The 13,306-nt window shown below is 55.6% G+C and overlaps 1 protein-coding gene across 1 annotated transcript in view; it reads right to left on the bottom strand.

Moving 5' to 3' along the window:
- The window catches only part of PRKCB (protein kinase C beta), a 116,574-nt gene that overhangs the window by 31,623 nt on the left and 71,645 nt on the right, over positions 1-13,306 (bottom strand). Inside the window, exons 5-8 of the mRNA XM_026859391.1 lie at positions 10,515-10,671; positions 9,997-10,131; positions 7,928-8,024; positions 2,219-2,365 (exon numbers count right to left, since the gene is read on the bottom strand). Coding sequence (XP_026715192.1) covers positions 2,219-2,365; positions 7,928-8,024; positions 9,997-10,131; positions 10,515-10,671 — 536 coding nt within the window. The remainder of the gene's footprint in view (positions 1-2,218; positions 2,366-7,927; positions 8,025-9,996; positions 10,132-10,514; positions 10,672-13,306) is intronic.

Below are 13,306 nucleotides of genomic sequence, written 5' to 3'. Positions count from 1 at the left end.
CTTGAGCTGCTTGGGTACCTAGCAGTGCGCCGAGACGTGTCAAATTGCCAAAGCAAGTTTATTCCCTTTGGGTGCTGCTTAAAGATGCTTAATTGACTTGCGCGGTTTTTACGCCGGTCACTCGGGGACTCTGGTTATTTATGCCCAGTGAGTCTGCAGATCCTTGACGTTGTTTTACCTGGCTCCAAGATCATTACAACTCTCGCCTTCGCCTTAAATACAAGGAGAGGATTCCCCGGAGGCGGTCGGTGTGGGTTTGTCTGTGTGCCTGGGTTGGATCCCACTGGGACGGAGGTTTAGGGGCAGCCCAGCCCGAGGGCAGCGGCGCAGTGAGATGGTGCCGCTCTCCCCCGGCCCTGGGCTCAACAGGACCCCACAGTTTCTGCTGAAGGAAACGAGAGTCGTGAAGGCGACAGCAGTCCCAGGGGATGGCACATCCGCGCCCGCCGGCGCGCGGGGTCTGGCTGGGGCGGGGGTCAGGGTGCTGAGGCGGGGGGTGTCCAAACCGCCTTGTGGGGGGGAGTGTGGCAGGGCAGCGAGTGGCCGATGTCAGACAAGGGCAAATGTACATTTACGGGTCTAGGCTTTGATCAAGTATCTTATTAGCGGGAAAAGACTGCTGAATAAAGTGGGAAATTGCAGCAAATTAAAATGTCATCAAGGCGTTGCACAGTTTTGCTTCCGTAATAGAAAAGCTTCCCGATGCAGATTATTCTGAGCCTGTCGTATTAAGAGATGTGAATATTGGAGTTGGGCTTGGAGTCCGTTAAATCTGTCGCTGCTCCGAGGTGGGGGGGCAGCGAGTTGTGTGGGGGACCCTGCTGGGACGCTGCTGCTCCCCTGCGTGGCGGGGGGGTCCCTGCGCCAAGCTGGGGGCCGGGCACTTCGTCGCTTATCTCAGGGAAACGATGGGCTACAGGGACTAAAATGCAGAAACCCGGTGATTTTGTGTGATGGAGCTTTGGGTTATGCTGCAGCTTCCAGGGCCCGTACGGGAGATGGAGAGGATTGAGCGTGTTCAGGAGACTTTGGCCTGTATGTGCGAGAGCCGCGGGGGAGCGGGCACACGTGAGGGTGAGGCTGCAGCTAACCGTAGAAACCAACGTGCTGTTTTAATAAGCGCTAATTAGCATATTTATAACATTCTGTTCCAGGGAACAGTTTCTGTCACACATTCCCTTATATAAGCCGACTGAAGACTTTGCTAATGTTTCTCAAATTAAAAGAAAGAAGACGAGCATAAAACCCCACAACTACAGAGTTTCCAGATGCCAGGCACAGACTTTAGAAGGGATTAGGTGCTGGGAGGGAGAGAAGAGGGGGCAAAAGCGACGCAGGAACGGGGATATGTACACGTTACTGAGCGCGAGGTGCACGGGGCCTTCCTGCTCCCCCGGCTGCCAAACTGCAGCACCGATGCAAAACGCAGCACGGGCGGCGAGGGAAGGGCTGGCTGATGCTCTGGGTGCCGGGGACCACCAAGAACTCCCCGTTCTCTTGTCACAGATGTTTCAGTGGATCTCTGAGCTCTCCACCTCCAGAAAGGGAACAAACACCTGCCTGGAGAGGCTGGGACACCCCCCGCCGAGCTCAAACGCTCCTGGTGCTCAGCAGGCGATGGGTGAGCATCGCTCCCCCGGCACCCCCTCCTCGCCTCCGCCCCAGAGATGAGCCCGAAAGCAGAGCAACGCTCCCCACAATTAAGGCAATTCCCTAATGAGGGCGGCGTCGCTCACAGCAGCTCACACCTTCCTGCGGCTCCGGGCCGCGACGCCCGAGCAGCCCCCGAGGACTGGGATTTCTAATGGAAAGCGTGACAAAGTTGGCAACACCCCAAGAAAAATGAAGGCTCCAAGTCACGTAATTACTAGAAGAATGAAATTCTGTTACCACTCATAACCAGTCTGGAAAGTTAATTAAAACGTTCACATATATTTGCAATTATTAGAGAAAAAAATGGCCACATAAAAAAAGAGCTTCGAAGACGCAGCCCAGGCCCTGCTTCCCAAAAGAGACCGTGTGATTTCTGTGAGGCTCTGCTCAGACCTTCGTCACTGTGACCCAGCAGCCACGCAGGCCGGAAAGGAGCCAAACTGGGCTCCCACCACTGGGACACCAGTGCTCCCAGGACAGGCCGCACTGGGGGAGCCGCAGCTCAGAAACGGTAGAAACGTGTCTGTGAAACACAGAAAGGGCAAAGGCCCCTGCGGTACCACACCTTCCCGAAGCTTCCTTTGCCCAGCACCATCAGGAAATTGAAATCCGAAAGTTTCATCCGATCTCTGCTCCCGTTGTTGTCGAATTTAGAAATGGCATTTGTGGTCTTCTCATCCGCAGCCTTGGACCCTGTTCCAATCTTGGCTCTCTGCAAAGACGGAGATGGGACAGGGAGAAAAGAGAAACAATGACTGAGAACAGCGTGGAGAAAGGTCACTACACAGCCAGCCCGTGCTCCTGAAATCCCACGTTAATCCGCTCTTGTCCAGGTCAAACCCTGCCCTGAGCTGCGGGAACCTTTTCCCCAAGCGTGGCACCGAGAAGGGCCCTGGAGATGTTACCAGCCCCAGCACACTGTGGTTCGTCTGGGTCCCAGTTAACCTCTGTGAGAGCAACTGGGAACCACGGCTGGGAACCCCGCGGGCAGCAGGACACGGAGCCTGTGCGCCCGGGGAGCGACCCCGTAACGTGCTCTGGGTCACCCGAGGCATAAAACAGAGGCTTAAATAAGCTTTGTCTTCTCAAAGCTGACTTCTGTCTCTCACCCCACCAGAAAAGGACTAGTGAATATAAATACATTAAGGTAAAATACAGAACTTTTTATCCAGCTCCACCTCCGTTACTATCTGATATTGAAGAGAATTGCACTCCCGTGCCAGTTCAGGCTGAACGTAGGAAGCTACAAATCCATTTTGAACAAACCAGAATAGAAAGCACTCCTCCTGCATCCCCAAGCAATCGCGCAAGCTGCTGCAACCACAATTGCTTATTAAGGAGCCTCACAAACCCCCACATTTTTAAACACAAAAATCTCATCAGTGGCTCAGCACCTCCTCATTGGTCCAGGGGCTATCTAATTTGCTGAACCACAGTTTGTAAAAGCTATCTCACGATTTATTCGGTTTTAATTTTTAGAAATATGCGACAGTGTAAGGCTTGCACTGAGCTCAGTCTAGCATGAAATTCCATTAACCCGATTCCAGCAGTTCAATTTGGCTGCTGCTCACAGCTCCTCCAGATAGGAGCCGCACAAGTAATCTCCAAGCCTTTGCTGCTGCTAATTGGTTCTTGTGCGGTTCTGCGTGCTGTAAAATTCTCCATTCAAGGTCACCTGCAGCACCTGCAAACATCGGAAAAACTCCTGCACTGAATCTAAAGGAACGCTCTCCAGGCTTTGCAAACATCGCAACTGCCGAGGCAGCTCTGCCCCGGGGAGGGGGCTCAAACCACCCAAGGGGCAGCGGCGAGCGGAGCGGCACGGCAACGGGAATGCAGCCCCCCCTCCCCGAGAACGAGGGCTTCTCCTCGCTGCGCCCCCCCGGCTCCTGCAGCGGCCCCAGCAGAAGGGGATGCCCAGGCGGAGCGTTCCACCACGGACCAGCTCGGGTGACAACAGCAGAGTCCTCGCAGCTTTGAGGCTCGCCCCACCGGTCACGCCAAAGGTGAAACAGCCACGGCACCGCGTGGCTCGGCGCGGCAGCCCCCCAGATCCTACCCAAGTGAAAAACAACCTCATCTCCGGTCAGAGAGCGCGTGCCGCCCCGGGCACTCAGCGCCGGCCCCTTCGCCGTTCTCGAAGCCGAAGCCGTTGGCTCTGGCACGAGCGAAGCTGCTCGTTGAACTTGGCCAAAGAGGACCCAGACGTGGGCGACCGAACAAGGGCGGCCTCTGCGCCAACACGCCGCCAGCCCTGGGGCGTGGGACGCTGCCCTCAGCGATCCTCCCCCCCGCTCTGCTTCGAAGCGATCTCCAAAAGAAACGTGTACTCATCAGCAGGCAAAACAGTCATCTTCTGTGAAAGCTTCCTAAAGACTATCACAGCTGAAAAACAATCTTGTCAGATCAGATCTGACACTAAATTAACCTCTGTGAAAACAAGCAGTAATAAAATCCAAGGGCAATATTATGCTTCTACGAAGTGACATGCAGCAGCACCTCTGCACGCCGCCGATGCGCCCGCGCCTCTGCGGCCCGGCAGCGCTGGGGCTGCCCACAGCACCCGGTCAAACACCAAAGCAGGGGAGGTTCTCAGTCCCAAGCAGGGCAGAAAGGAGCAACGCGAAGAGGTGGGGAGGAAGAGGATTTTCATTTGCTTCATCCCAGCAAAGCGGTCGGCATCAGGCCCAGCGGCACCAGTGGTGCCGGCGGATGCTCGAGCGAGCACCCGGCACCCAAGCGCCAGCGCAACGCCAGGTCCCTCCCGCTGCCTCCAGCTGCTCCCGAGCCCGCGTGTGAAGAGGGCTGGCTTCAGTCAGCCAGTCTGGCACTTGACCTGAATTTGCAGCATCACGGTATGTTCATGGGAGACGAGATGAAGAGAGAAACGCAACGCGACTTCCCTGATAAAACAGGCTCAGCGTGTAGCTTGGCCAAGAGGGGGAAAGGTCTTTCCAGGAAAAAGCCCAAAATAAGAGTCGGGGAGATGTAAAGATCATCACTCCCAAGTGAAGGGTCTCACTTTTGCTGTCGAGCGTCTCCAATTCCTCTCTCCAACCAAGTACAAAAGTCCTTTAACCTGTTTTTAATACACTCCTGATGCTCACACAACCTCAAGCCCTCTTTAAGGTTTACAACTGAAGCGTGCCAAATACTGCTCACAAAATTTTTTTAAAAAAGCACTTGACCTTCGTTATCCAACTCCATTTGTCATAGCTAATTTACTACATCTGAAGTTATGCAAGAGCAGCTGACGTTCACATCTATCAAGCTGTCCCAGCAAGCGGCTGATAAAGACTGAGCAGAATTGGCAGGCGATGCAGCGCCAGGCTCCCCGCTGCGCTTTTGTCTCGGGACACTTTCTCGTCAGGGCGGGGAGGTGCCCGCTGCAGGCAGAAGGCTGCAGGCAGCGCAGCAGCAGGACCTCGGCCAGGAGCGGCTCCACGGGCTGCAGGGCAGGGGCACTGCTCCCCCCGCAGCCCTGCCAGCATCCCTCTGTCTTCTGGTCCTTCCACCTGGGTGCTCTTGCCATGCGAAGTCCGCTCAAAATAGAAACTCATCACTCGCCCCTCAACTCTGTCTCATTGATTCCTGCCCAGGAACGGGCAGGATCAAGCAGCACTAGTGCAGATCCACTGAAGGATTCTTTTTAGCCTTCATCGCCCAAAAGGCACCTTGGGTGCTCCAGGGCCCCCCTCGCCCTCGGGACGCCAAGCACGAGCCATGGCGCAGCCGGCCGGGATCCTCCTTGTAACACCGACCTGCTCACAAAGGGGAAGATGCAGCGAGGTGAGGGTGCAGGTGTGCTCGGCAGAGTGCAGTGATGCTTCCGGACAGTGTATTTTCGGATCTGCAGACAACTCACCATCTGCCTTCCAACACACGTACCGTTCTAACACCGCTGGAACGTCACAAAATGCAACCAAAGCAGGGAGGTAGCTCTTTACAGAGCTGACGACCACTGGTTGTATGCCAACTGTTGTATTAAAACTCTCCTCTTTTCTCGGGTAGAGTGGAAAGTTATATATAAATGAGATAAACATGAGATTTTAAAAAAAGAAAGGAGGGAAAAGAACTAACTCTCCAGTCCTGTGCTGCAGTTATGGAGTTCACGTCGACAGCCATAAGGGCGACTCTTTTATTTTCTGCACAGCTCATCTCGCGTACGTCTCCAGATGTACCACAGTCATTCCCAGGGTTCTGGGTAGGCTTTAGCTATACCGAAAAATGGCAAAGACCCATTAATTCAGTAATATCCGGATCAGTCATTTGGCAAGATCTTCTTCCATGGCTTATTGAGGAGCAAACAGACATTTGTCCTTGCAGCCTCCTGGCAGGGAAACCTCACCAGCTCCAGTTCACCCCGTGCAGCTGGCGCGCTGATGCTCTCGGACGCTGACAGCAGCTGGGCTGGGCAGCCCCTCGGGGAAGCCCAGGTGTGATAACGCTCTGCAGAGCCTCCCTGAAACCCCGTATCCACAGATACTCAATATCACTCAGAAAAGCCCAACACTTTGACGTCCTTTTCACAGGGCTTTAACCCAGATGAGTCGATTCACCTTCAAAAACCAGGGACGTGCGATTACTCCGCACACACCAGACTGGCAGGGACGAGCCCACACCGAGGCTCCGGCCGCGGGCAGGGCTCCCCTGACGCTGCTCCCCCGAGCACTCGGGCTGGCGCTGCTGCTCTGCCCACAAAGCGAGGGGCTGGCTCGGACACGGCAGCGTCCCCCACCCGACCTCCTGCCTCTCGGCCGCAGCCGTCAGCCCGTGGGCCGGCCAGCACAGACTCCAGCCTCAGCCCGTCAGATTACCCGGGCCGAGAGCAGCGCTGCACGCCACGGGAAGGACGTCACTGAAAACTGACCCACTGGCTCACAGGTGCTGCCTGAGTGCTCCAGGCTTCTGCCTCCAGCAGCCCCGAGGCCGGGGAGCCCTCGGTGCAAAGCGCCGATGCCACGTGCTGGCTCACCCCGCGTCACCCCCTTCACAACCCAGCCCGGTCCCAGCGCTCTGGGCAGGGCAGAGGCTGCCACAACATTTAACAGCTAAGAAAGGGTTTCTGTCTGAGACTAGCTCCAAATCCAATTATACGAATATCTTAATTTATCTTAGTTAATTATATTAATTCATAATCAGCAGCATGACAGGAAAAACAGATGAACAAATCCGATTATATGGCACCTCAGAAGGAGGGTAGAACTGCTGTACCAACAACAGACGCCGTGCTGACACCAGGAGCACGGTTCCGTCGGGTCGTCCCGGGACAGCCCGGATTTTCATCCCCCTTTCGCTGGAACAGTGCTGGAAACACACCAACCGAAGCATCTCCTCTTCCAGCTACGCCAGACGCGTTTTGGCAAACAGAAATTGCGAGTTACATAACCCTAACGGGAAGACAGACGTCGTCTGAAACAACGCAAACGCAAGGGGGATGTTGGCTACGCTGCTTTCTTTGCAGCTTCTCAGAAGCGGTGGGATTTCTGACTCCCTCCGACCCGCAGGGAGCAGAGACACGGGATCCAGCAGCTCTCAGCAGAGTCAAGCAAGCACCACACAGAACCCCGCACTGTGCAATATTCTCTGTTGTATTTTCAACCTGACGACAGTGCCAAAGCATCATTTCCATCTCCCTCATCTCCTCATCCACCAGAAACGACTGTTCCCTTTCCCAGCTTATCCACAGCCTGGTTCTACCACACACCGACACACACGTGCGCAGGGAGGCCACTGTGTTGTCAAATTAGAGAAGAATATTCCAGAAGGGCTCATTCCGTGTGCTACAATTAAAAACCTTCCTGTCAATCCCATCCGAAAACGGCGTGTGAGCGAGCCCTACGCTTTCAGCTCCCTTCTCTCCCCTGCCCTGGAAGCCCCGTCCTGGCGCGGTGCCGGGACCCAGCGCTGCACCAGGAGCGAGGCAGGAACCGCTTGCGGATGCATCACAAACTTCCCATTCCCCTGCGGGCCTTGTGAATTATTGAACGTGGCCAAAACATTGCTGGATAGCTTTGAATCTTCAGAGTGATTTTCTTTTTTTTTTTGTTAAATGAAGCTCACCAACTTACCCTCTGGAAACACCGCTCGAAGCTTGTGGCCCGGAGAGCCTCGGGGAGGACCAGCCAAGGGTCCCGGCAGCGGGTGCAAAGCAGGGAGAGGGAGCAGGGATGGGTCATACCCTGCTCCGTGCTCCCCGGGCTGGGAAAGCCCCTTGCCAAGGGCATGGCAGGCAGCGAGGAAACCCCCGAGTTCCCAGGAAAAAACAATTCACCTCAAATTTCTGCCTCAGTTCCTCGTTTCCTTCTTCTCCCTCAGGAGGCACCGGGACGTTGAAATACTCCCCCTCCTCCTGGCTCAGCAGCTTAAACCTGGAGGGACACAGCGAGAACATCGGGTCAGGAGGGTGGGCAGGGCTGCAGGCAGGACCGTGGGCAGGACCACGCTCTGAGCACAGCTCTGCCTCCACCGTACTGGTGTCCAGGTGACCCTTCCCCAGGGCTAGAAGACCCCCCCAAACCTCGCACCCCCAAACCGCCCCGCTCAGCCAGCTCCCAGGCGCACACCCGAGCCGAGGGCTGGTTCTGGGGACCCCAGCCACCACAGCCCAGAGAGCTCATCCACAACACCGCAAAGCACTGACGCCGCTTCCAAACCATGAGCCTGCCCCCAAAACCCCCAGGGAAAGCTCCTCTTCCTCCTGACAGCCACGGGCACAAGCGTGGGCAAGCTCCTTCCCCACCAGCCGGCCCAGGTGCCAAGGCAGGCAGAGCCTGCTGGCGCCCACGGCCCCGAGCACAAGGCCAAGATGTGCACCAAAACCAGGATAAAAAGTTTAAGTGACCATTATCACAAATCACGGAAATGTCACTCGGACCTGAGGCGTTTCACACAGCCGCAGGCGAAGCCCTGTTTCGTGGAGCCCCCCGGCGGGGCAGGCGGAGGAGGGTTCATCAGCTGGGTGTTATCTGCAGAGGCTGCGCTCAACAGACAAAGCACTGTTTGCATAATACAGGGACAGACTCTGCCTTTGAGCTTGTTTTCTCCATTAACCGCAGCTGTTTAGGGATGAAATATGCATCAGAGCTCTTCTGGAGTTTATTCCAGCCAAACGCTGTGACAAGGAAAATTACTTAGATCTCCACTTCCATGATTTTTAAAAGGCCAGAAAAATGATCAGACTTTGGGCTGTGTCAGGAGCCGGCAGCGACCGACCCCAGCCGACACACACGCGTCCTTCCAGGTGACTGGAAATTTGGGGGGGAAGAGACAGTTTTCTTCTTTTCCCCAGAAGAGAGGCCGCGTCTCAGTGAGGGGCTGTGCCCGGCGAGGCTCGCAGGCTGAGTCCTGCCACCGCGGGTAACACCAGGCTCTGCCCAGGGGTAACCCCAGCTCTGCCCCCCAAACTGGGGGTGGCCGCTAAATTCCTCCTCCCCGCCCCTCTCCAAGCGAGACACGGACAGGGACAGGGACACGGACACGGACAGGGACAGGGACACGGACAGGGACACGGACAGGGACACGGACAGCTTCTGCAGTGGAAGAGACAGAGTCCAGGGCGTTTGCTCAGCTGGTGGAATGCAAATTACTCGCATGCAGGTTTTGGTTTCCGAAAGACATGTAATATCTATTTTCAATTATTACACTTGACATGGAAAGGTAACACAGCTCTCAGGCATCAGTGGCTGGGGAAAAAAAAAAAGGGAAATAAGGCAGCATGTGTCCTGCTGGGGGAGATAAAATGGAAATGAAGGGACCCATTCAGCGCGGGTGTTACAGACCACCACGCTCATCTTTCCTACGGTAAGGAGTGAGGATGATTACAGACTTGGGTAGTCGCTCCTTTCACTGAGCAGTGCCCCTCAGCACCGGCTCCGGAGCGGCTGCCCCCGCCACAGGTCACCGCTCCAAGCGTGTCCCCCCGCCCCTCCACCCGCTCACCGGCCTCCCCGGCACAGAAACTGAGGGAATCCAACCAGAAATGCTGGGAAATGTTTGCTCGGGGAGCACCTGCCGGGTGATGCTGTTTCCTCCCGAGGCCCGCGGGCAGCACCAGCCCCCCGGCTGCCACCGCCGGGCCCCCGAGCCACCCTGCAAGGGGCAGGAGGACACAGAGGAGGGGACACGAAGCCAGCCCAGGCAGGGCGCTCAGACGCTGCTGTCCTGGCACCCCACAGCCAGCGGTTCGCAGGGGTCGGAGGCGGAGCAGCTCCTCACCCCAGTGCCCCCGAGCAGAAGGATGCTCAGGGTGAAGTACGACGGGCCCCCACGTCTCCCATCGCGCACAGGAAGCTCAGGACGACTTTTTGCCCACAGTGTTTCCGGAACACTTGCAACTCTTACCATCCATCGACTCCTGACTTCTGCAGCTCAGAAATCCCGAAGGACAAGGAGCCCATGAAATCATTCCTGCTGGTCAGATCCCAGTCCCAAATCTCCACAGACAACCGCCTGTCTTTGTCCGCCTCTTTCAGTTGGCTGGAAGAGAGGAAAGGAAAAGGGACTGTTTCCTTCTGGAGGCCGTCGCTGCACCACCACACCCCTCCACGCTCCGCAGGAACACGGACACCAACTGAGGAGATGGTCTCCGATGACATCCAGCTCTCTCATATTTAATTTCCCAACCACAACCATTTCAAACGGAGAATCCAGAGTTCCTGCCCTGAAATGCTGAGCTGTGATCAGGGTCAGGGCAGAGGTTTGAGTGTTTCTGAGTCACACTTACAGGAGCGAAAAGAATTATTTCTCAGTCGAATCAGCTTAATGTCTCTGAATAATTAAATCAGAGCAAATACAACCACGTTAATTCTTAGGGGTGAGAAAAATTAGTTTACAAGTTTAAACATTTTTCTTGTACTTACAATTTAAATGTCTCGTTCCACTCAGGATTCAGGGAGCACTTGATAGTTTTGGTCTTCTGTTTGCTTTCATTTTTGGGGTCAGGGATTAGTTTAAGCTTCACGTAGGGATCTGACAAGCCATTAGGATCCATAGGAACTAGGTTTTTAGCATCTCTTACTGGGGAAGAGAAAAAGGATTAAATTCAGTATTCAAACTATTAAAATACTGAATAATTGACAACTTCCCTGCGTGCCAAGAGTAAGTGTGAAAATAGTGATTAAAACCAGAATTAAAACTGAATGTGTGCAGACACGGACATGAGATGAGAAATGACATACGGTTATCAATGCAAAGCAAATACAGCTCTGATGGACAAGGGAGGCTGAAGGATCAACTCAAGGGATTATTTTCACTTTGATAAGATGATTTGTTGTTCGCCCTCAGTTTTAAACAGTTTAAAGCTGCTCTGGTTCCTCCTGCACCCCAGTAAGCAGAATTGCACTGATCTGCATCTTTCTTTTGGGAGAGGTGGGAGCGTGGGGACGGCGCTTTCCATGAAAAGGAGAAACAACAATGCAGCTGCTAAGAGGGGCGAGCAGGACCGGCCAGACCAGCGCAGCGGCCGGGCCCAGCGCCGAGCTCTGCTGCTGGGGCCCCTCGAGCTCGGGGGGTGCTCGTGGGGAGCGGTGCAGCAGCATCCCCCTGCGCCGGGAGCTGGAGCGTCTCCTGGGGGAGCAGGAGATGGGGATCAAACCTGTGGGCGACCTTGACTGCTTCTAACTGGATTGCAGCTTTGACAAATTAAATGCAACCGGGCTGATCTAAGTCTGCTTCCCCAGATTAAATCAAAAAGGGTCTGTCTTCTGGGAGAGGAGTCTTATCTTCCCTCCAGCCCGAGCAAAGATAGCAGAGATGGAAAGTCTGATGGGACAGGATGGAGCAGAGCTGTAACCAGGGGAAAAGCTGCTTGTGGGAAAGTCCAGAGCAGAAACCCCTCCCCTGCGCTGCACCCAGCAGACCCAGCTCCCGCGGGGGCTCTCAAACCGCCCAGGCCTGAGAGGGCAGCACTGCCCGAGCAGCAGTGGGGGCTCCCCGCCTCTAGCACTGCGGTTACAGAGCCCCCAGCCCCTCCCGGGCATGGCACAGTGCCTGCTGGCAGCCCCCAGCACGCTGTCACCACCCCAGGGCCAGCGCCCACCTCGGGCATCAGCCACGGAGGGTCCCCGGGGCACAGCCTCACCCCGCACACCCCGCAGTCCCGAGGAGGAGAGGAGCCCCGCTGCCTGCGCAGCGCTGCACAACGTTAGAAGACACTTCCAGAGAGCCAGCAAGAGTAACAACAACTGCTCGCTTCCCAAATCACCAGTAAAGTGTTTCTGATGCAAGGTTGGGAGCCAGGCAGTTTAGAAAAGCAAAATGATGCTCCAAAATCTGCAATCTACTGCCGTCCTCCTGAATCATCACCCAATTTCCGGCTCCACGGAATAAAACTTGTAGCCAAAATCCAAATTTGCATTTATAAACCAGCTCATTTATCAAACGTGACACCCTTGACAGCAGCTCGCAAGGCAGAGAGAGGCACAAGCCTGCTGGGAATCACCCGCTGCCCGCTTACGGGTGCCCGGGAACCCCCATCGACTCTGCTGGATACTCCTCAGGCTCCCGAGACAGGCGGCCACGGGAGCCAGAGCTGCCTCCTGCCCCTCTGGCCGGAGGGGAAGGGATGATTTCACTGCTGACGGCCCCAGAAGCAGCGATACACCATGGCCTGGCCATGGACAGGTCGGGTCTCTCTGCTGGGAGACTGAGGTGGGGTCAGGGATGCAGCTGCACTCAGCATCGGTGCTCCCGAGAGCTCGCTGGGGTCAGGAGCGAGGAGCGAGGAGCGAGGTCGCTGTCTGGAGGCGGGGGAGGCTGCGGACCCTGTGCCCCCCTCCACAAGCTCTTCAGGTGACAGCGATCTGGTTTTCCCAGAGCCCTTCGTCTCTGGGCACCGCTCCGAAATCTGCCACCGTTCCCCAGGAGGGGGACGCAGGGAGGGGCCCCCCAGCAGCGCCCGGGCTGGAGAAGCAACATCCCCGACGTGTGTCACCCATCCGCAGCTCCGCGCCCAACAGCCGGTGACTGCCGCGACACAACCAGCACGAGTCCGTTTCTATAACCTCCCGGCAATTATTTCCATGTGTCATTCCATAAACGAATCTTTTTTTTTTTTTTAAAGTTTGGATATAAATGCCAGCTCTGCACTTCAGAGGACACACAGGAGTTATTCTGGGGCTTAATTTGGACTCTCTGTCAAAATCTTCCGCGCAGAGCTCTGCGCCATCCAAGCAGAAAGACTTGCAATCTGCCGTGTGAAATCTTTAAGTAATGAGTTTAATTTCCAAGGGCCCCGCCAAGGTTCTGCACTGATACAGCCGGAATGCCTTCCCCTCCCTCACCCCTTATCAGAGGAGAACACGTATTTTCTCATCACTGTTATAAGCTTTTATCTGCGTCTTTTTGATAGGAAAAAAGGCAATCATTATAGCCACGTTCTTGAATTACAAACCAAAAAAGTGCATTAGAGAAAAGTCCCCCAGTAGGTCCTGCCGAGGCTTCACCAGGGCGCTCGTTCTGCCAACACAGCCAGGGTGGGGAGAGGGGGAAGGAATTGGTGTAAAATCAGGTTTGTTTAACCGGGGCAGCGAGGGTGTCCCGGCGTTGGTGCAGTGCGCGGGGGGGAACCCGCCAGCTGCTGCCGAGTGCTCCCTTGCACACGCGTGTGCACACCCACGTGTCCCCACCGAGCGTGCGCAGGCCCCCGCGGTGT

The sequence above is a fragment of the Athene cunicularia genome (genome assembly GCF_003259725.1).
Source record: "Athene cunicularia isolate RWA chromosome 14 unlocalized genomic scaffold, athCun1 chr14_part2, whole genome shotgun sequence".
NCBI classification, from domain to species: Eukaryota; Metazoa; Chordata; class Aves; order Strigiformes; family Strigidae; genus Athene; species Athene cunicularia.
This window is presented reverse-complemented; position numbering and strand designations above follow the sequence as displayed.